This window comes from Vigna unguiculata, chromosome 3, assembly GCF_004118075.2.
Source record: "Vigna unguiculata cultivar IT97K-499-35 chromosome 3, ASM411807v1, whole genome shotgun sequence".
Classification (NCBI taxonomy): domain Eukaryota; kingdom Viridiplantae; phylum Streptophyta; class Magnoliopsida; order Fabales; family Fabaceae; genus Vigna; species Vigna unguiculata.
The window spans coordinates 4,722,751-4,729,049 of NC_040281.1; the positions used below are offsets into that span (position 1 = coordinate 4,722,751).

Sequence of the window (6,299 nt, forward strand, 5' to 3'; positions counted from 1 at the left end):
TAGTTTTGCACAGGGGGTGAGGTCACTCGCCACAATCTTCTCTGTCAACAACATTGTGTCTTACTTCAAGGTTCTATATAAGGTTCAACATGTTTGGATCACAGACAGAATATAATTTTGAAAATATTATATTTTTGTTCAATTTCAAGAAAAAAAAAGTTATCACCCGTTTGGATTGAAAATTGTAACGCGATTTTTGCGTAATTCCACCTAATTAACAAACACAACACCGCACTAATGGCGATGCATATGATATGATTCATGTGTTACACTTACACACACACACACTCTCTCTCCCTCTCGTATGTTTCATTACAACAACTACTACTACATAAAACTTTACGTATAATAATATTGACACTACGATAGGGAGACGTAGGTAACGTCGGTGACGGAGGAACAGTGATAAAAAACATGGTTAGTACGACATTGACGTACATGTTGGAAAGAAAAAACAAACCGTAAAAAGCAAAACAAAGCATTGCAGCAGCAATGGTTGAAAAAACCAAGCCAAGGCACCAAAGCAAACCAAAACCAAAACCTCTTAACTCCGTGTCATAATTTCTCTCTTTCTTTTTCGGTTTCCTAGGATATGCTGCCACCGTTCGTTAACTCTCCGGTTGCTCTCCGCCGGCGATGAGAGACCATGCAAGAGACGCTTCTCACTCTCCCTCTCTCACACCACCAAGACATCCACATTCGGGCCAAGAAGAAAAAGCCGCAGCAACCGGGAACCGGACATAGCAGCAGCAACAGCAGTAGCAGCGGCGGCGGCGGCCACTCCACCACTCGCGTGTCGCGGCGCGTGAGTCCTGTCGGGGAGAAGTCTCTGCCGAACGGGGACATCTACAGCGGCACCCTGTCGGGGAACGCGCCGCACGGCACCGGGAAGTACCTCTGGTCCGATGGGTGCATGTACGAGGGGGAGTGGCGAAAGGGGAAAGCTTGTGGCAAGGGGAGGTTCTCGTGGCCCTCCGGCGCCACCTACGAGGGGGAATTCAAGTCGGGTCGGATAGACGGGTTCGGATCCTTCATCGGCGTCGACGGCGACATGTACAGAGGGTCCTGGGTGGCCGACAGAAAGCACGGGTTCGGCGAGAAACGATACGCTAATGGGGATGTGTATGAAGGTTGGTGGAGGTGCAACTTGCAGGACGGGGAGGGGAGGTACACATGGCGGAACGGCAACGAGTACGTGGGGGAGTGGAGGGGTGGTGTGATTTCGGGGAAGGGGGTTCTGGTGTGGGCGAATGGGAACCGTTACGAGGGGTTTTGGGAGAATGGCGTGCCTGTGGGGAAGGGTGTTTTCACGTGGTGTGACGGGAGCACGTGCGCGGGGAACTGGGGGAAGGAGTTTATGGAAGAGGCACGTGAGGAGAAGATGAAGAGGAGTTCGGTGGATGGGTGTAGGAGTGTGAGCTTTCCCAGGATTTGTATTTGGGAGTTGGATGGAGAAGCTGGTGACATCACCTGCGACATTGTTCACAATGCTGAGGCTTCTCTGTTCTACAGGGATGGCACCACTGCCAGTGAGTCCGAGAACGGTGGAGATGATATCATTATTGATAATAACAATGGGTGTGGGGTTTTGCAGAAGAGTCCTTGTTGGTCTCTTGATGGTTCTGGTGGTGAGGTTAAGAAGCCTGGTCAAACTGTGTCCAGAGGGCACAAGAGTTATGATCTCATCCTTAATCTTCAACTGGGTATCAGGTATCGTTGGTTTTTGCTTTTGGAGTTTGCTATTTTTGGTTTCATTTCAGCTTTTCATTAAGGTGTTTTTGTTTTAGATACACTGTTACCAAGCATGCTGCTATAGTGAGAGAGCTTAGACCGGGGGATTTTGATCCCAAGGAGAAGTTCTGGACGAGGTTCCCACCTGAAGGCTCTAGGTTTACGCCCCAGCATCATTCAGTGGACTTCAGGTGGAAAGACTACTGCCCCATGGTGTTCAGGTCTGAACATTAGCGATTTTCTTTGCTTTGAATGTTTTTTTTTTTCTTAGTGAGGAAGGTTTGAGTTATTGGTTGTGGATGGTATACTAATTGTGTCTGTGTCTTGGTGGGTACTTGTTGGTTGGTTGGTTGGGTATTTAGACATCTAAGGGAATTATTTGCCATAGATCCTACGGATTACACGCTTGCTATTTGCGGAAGTGACTCACTTAGGGAGATGTCTTCTCCGGGAAAAAGTGGAAGCATCTTTTATCTTACTCAAGACGACCGCTTCATAATTAAGACTGTCAAGAAGTCTGAAGTCAAGGTTAGTTACTTGAATGCATTCATTAATTTGAAGACACTAGACAGAACTATAGACAATGTTAATTGAGTGAGGTGAAACTTTGCTTTCAGCTTTGGTTGGTTACCTTGTTATTTTCTGGGTGTTCAATAGTAATTTTTCGCTGTCCATGTCAGGTGCTCATTAGGATGCTTCCAAGCTACTACCAACATGTTTGTCAGTACAAGAACTCTTTGGTGACTGCATTCCTGGGCGTGCATTGTGTCAAACCTGTCGGAGGTCAAAAGGTATGGTTTGAGATTTGAGTTTTGTTGCAGTAATTAAGATGGCCTTTTTAGCATCTATAATGCTTGTCAAAATGTAATGCAAAGTTGTGATACCATGGATGAAACAGACCCGGTTTATTGTAATGGGCAATGTGTTTTGCTCCGAGTACCGGATCCACAAGAGGTTTGACCTCAAAGGTTCTTCTCATGGTCGAACAACGGATAAGCCAAGGGAGGAGATTGATGAGACTACCACTCTCAAAGATCTTGATCTTAATTTTGTCTTTCGCCTAGAACAGTCTTGGTTTCAAGAGCTTATACGGTATAGATTTTCATTCTTTTATTTTCTGGGTTTTCCTTTTGTGTTTTCTTACTTAAGAGTTGGTCCTAACTTTTATGTAATGGCTTTTTGTTTAGGCAAGTCGACAGAGACTGTGAGTTCTTGGAAGCAGAGGGAATCATGGATTACAGTCTTCTAATCGGGCTGCATTTTCGTGATGATTGTTCGGTTGACGAAATGAAAAGTTCACCACGCAATTCATATTCAGGTATTTATTTGTATAGTTTTTGTTGTTTTTTGGTTCCAAATCCTGGAGGGGTATAAAATCTTGTGTGTTACTGATTTACCAGGCAAGAGAGACATGCTTGACGATGAGATGCTCACATGCCGGTATGTTTTTTTTCTCTCCTTTATTCACATTTGAGTTTCCCTGTCGTCACAAGTGTATATAATTAAACTGTTCACAATATCTTGCATTTTTCTTTCACTGTTTAATAGTATTTAACTGAGGACAATGGTTGAAGATCTAGAGAAATCTTGACGCGGTTTGTGTCAGTTTGTGGCTTGAACTATTAATGTCACTTCCAACTCAGCCTTCGGTGTACAAATACAGTCAAACAGGAGAATCTGGATTGTTTTAAGTATACACCAATTCTAAGTTAATAAATGTTACTCCTATATGATTCATAGGGGATAGCATTTTTGTCTTTTAACACCGTTCTCTTGTTCTGTACCCGATGGTATCCGTGTGTCGTGTCCTTGAGGTTTATTGAACATGGTCCCGGCTCTAGAACTAGCAGAGAGATTAAATGCTTTCTGTTTATACACATTTCAATTTGGCCCATGTGCCTGCAAAATGCCAAGAAGATGTGGCCGCAAGTTGGGTACAAACAAATCACTAGCTGGTGATGAGCATCATATTTGCAACTCTCTAGTCCTATCCATCTATGACTTAGGTGTGACTTGTTGATTTCTTTTTAAGAATACCATCGCAATGGCTGAGAATTGAAATGCATCGAAAGTGACCTGAGTCGTCGTACTGCATAAATTGGAGTTAGTTTTTTTCTGACATTTCAAACAAACGCTGGTGGGGTCTTTTTGATTTTTTTTAGGTGAGGGCACTGCTTTCTTTTCAACAGCCAAATGGTAGCTGACAGGGATTTTGATGGATCAGAATGTTTTCTAGGACACCAGACTCGTGAGATGTATTTTCATTTTTTGTATAGCACCATTCCATTTCAACCCCTAGAGAGTATAAAAAATCTAGTCACGTCTAGGTAATAAACTATTAGTGTTTGTTGTTTCTTCTACAAATTGAACCAACCAACCAAAATAAACTTAAGTAATTTTGTTTATGTTTGGTCCCCTTCATGACATCTGCATAGGATCCAAATAACGTTAATTGTTGATGTTCCAGGGGACCTCTGATCCGGTTGGGAATGAACATGCCTGCGAGAGCTGAGAGTGTGGGTAGTGGAAGTGGGAATTCTTGTTGTATCCCTTCAGAGAGTAACAACAACAGCAGCAGCAAGATATCTGATGTGATCCTCTACTTTGGTATCATTGACATTCTCCAAGACTACGATATAAGCAAAAAGATAGAACATGCATACAAGTCGCTACAAGTGGATTCCACCTCTATCTCAGCCGTTGATCCCAAGCTATACTCGAAAAGGTTCAGGGATTTCATACACAGAATCTTTGTAGAGGATAAATGAGTAATGAAATGATGGTGTTGTTGGAGGCTTGCTAAGGTGACACACTCCATGCAGCAAGGGTGGTTGTTGTTGATGGCTAAATTTTTCTCATAGCCATTGCAATTGCAAAGTTGAAAATTGAAAGGGACGGGGGGAAGAGGAGTTTGGACAGGAATGACACTTATTTTCACTTTTGTTGGGAGGGGAGAGAGAGATTGTCACAGTAGCATGTGATGAGAGTTCTTTATTTGGATTGCTTTTGTTATGGATGTAGACATTGTGGGGTGTGGAGAGAGATTGAAAATGAGGCGGAGAGGGGGTTAATAACTGTACAGACAGTCAAAAAGATTGATAATAGAATTGAATTGAACATAGATTTTTGGTTGGAGGACTGAGAAAAGAGATGGTATACCTGTTGAGCAAGAAAGAAAAGTTCAGAGAGGGCCCCCCTTCTCTCTTTGTGTCTCTGCGATGTGCGTTCAAACGGGTTTTTTTAAAACTTTTTTCAGTAGCAATGCATAAAAAGAAGTGAAAAGCAGAAGAGAGAAAAGGAAGAGGTGGGTGTTTCGTTGGTTGTTGATGTCCCTTGCAAAAACGAAGTTTGAAAAAAGCAGAATAACAATAATACAGTGTTATGGTAATGTCCCTTTTACTTGTTTTGAACAATACACAGAGGAGGATGCAAAGAAGACGACAAAACAATCACGTCAATGTGGACCCTTGTGGCATCTGATAGGTATTTATGCATGTTATGCCTCAGCAATTTAATAATCACAAAAATGATGGAACTTGACACAGAAGTCTCCGCTTCACTCAATCACTGACCCCACAGAGACCAAAAAAATAGCGATTTTGATATGTATCTCATGTGGTCAAATCAAAGGAGAAGAGAATAGTGGATTTTGTGTTGGCATTGAGATCCTAATGCTGCTATGATTTGGCAGTTTTTGAGCGTGACCATGTCCTGTGTCCGACACCACTGCTACTGAAACATCCTTGTAGTTGTAGAATACTCATTATACTCAATCTGCCACTGTCTAGTACCTACCTGGTATCTCTTGTTCTTTTCCTCTTTCTTCTCAAAACACTCACAAATTCATTATTTTTCATTCATTTTTCTTTTCTTCCTCTTCTCTATGCACATTTATGCACATTTTAACTACTTCCCTTCCAAAACTTTTTCACCAGTCACACAAAAGTTGAGTTCAGCTGCATCTATCACCACCATTTCAACCAGATTCTACTGCCATTACGTGATTGTTTCCTATTTTATATGCTTTTCTTTCTCATTGTTGCTTGCTTGGTTATGCAGTAAGTAACTTAACATGTTTTCAAATAAACTACGTAGCCAAAAACGTATCTTTCAATCACGCGCAATAGATAGTACGTGTTTGGTTCGATCGTGAGGATGAATTGAATATTAGGCGAAAAAACTTTAAATAATTTTTGTAATAAAATATTTAACTGAATTTTCTTATTTTATATTTGACTTGTTATAATAAAATTATTCAAAGACAGAATTCATATTGCTTTAAATTAATTTTGTCAATGCCGAACTAAACATTCAACTAACTTTCTTTTCCTTCTCAGCATGGTGTCGCGTGAATTATGTATTTACAATTAGAGTAAAATATATATTATTGTCAACTTGCATATAAAACAAATTTGAATTCAATTATTTTTTTTAATTTTTGTACAATAAAAAGATGTTAATAGTTTGTGAATAAAAAAGTCTCGCAATAAAGTTAAACATTATATATAATCCAACAAAATATTATCTCTAAATATTTCAAGTTTAGGTATAAAGAGAAAGTAATAATG

At 41.0% G+C, this 6,299-nt stretch overlaps 1 protein-coding gene across 1 annotated transcript; it reads left to right on the forward strand.

Annotated features, from left to right (window-relative positions):
- Positions 1-307: 307 nt before the first annotated feature.
- Positions 308-5,591, forward strand: LOC114178038 (phosphatidylinositol 4-phosphate 5-kinase 1-like). Its single transcript, XM_028063714.1, has 8 exons — positions 308-1,710; positions 1,788-1,952; positions 2,094-2,259; positions 2,412-2,522; positions 2,630-2,823; positions 2,919-3,049; positions 3,132-3,171; positions 4,199-5,591. Exons 1-8 carry the CDS (start codon positions 647-649, stop codon positions 4,497-4,499), a joined length of 2,172 nt encoding a protein of 723 aa, XP_027919515.1. The 5' UTR covers positions 308-646; the 3' UTR covers positions 4,500-5,591.
- The last annotated feature ends 708 nt before the right edge of the window (positions 5,592-6,299 follow it).

What these genes read in the sequence shown, in the direction of transcription:
- LOC114178038 (XM_028063714.1), top strand. Translation starts at nt 647, where the DNA reads ATGCAAGAGACGCTTCTCACTCTCCCTCTCTCACACCACCAAGACATC. An exon ending in ACCACGCAATTCATATTCAG is followed by an intron (nt 3,050 to 3,131) that starts GTATTTATTTGT and finishes CTGATTTACCAG; the next exon opens with GCAAGAGAGACATGCTTGAC. An exon ending in GATGAGATGCTCACATGCCG is followed by an intron (nt 3,172 to 4,198) that starts GTATGTTTTTTT and finishes TTGATGTTCCAG; the next exon opens with GGGACCTCTGATCCGGTTGG.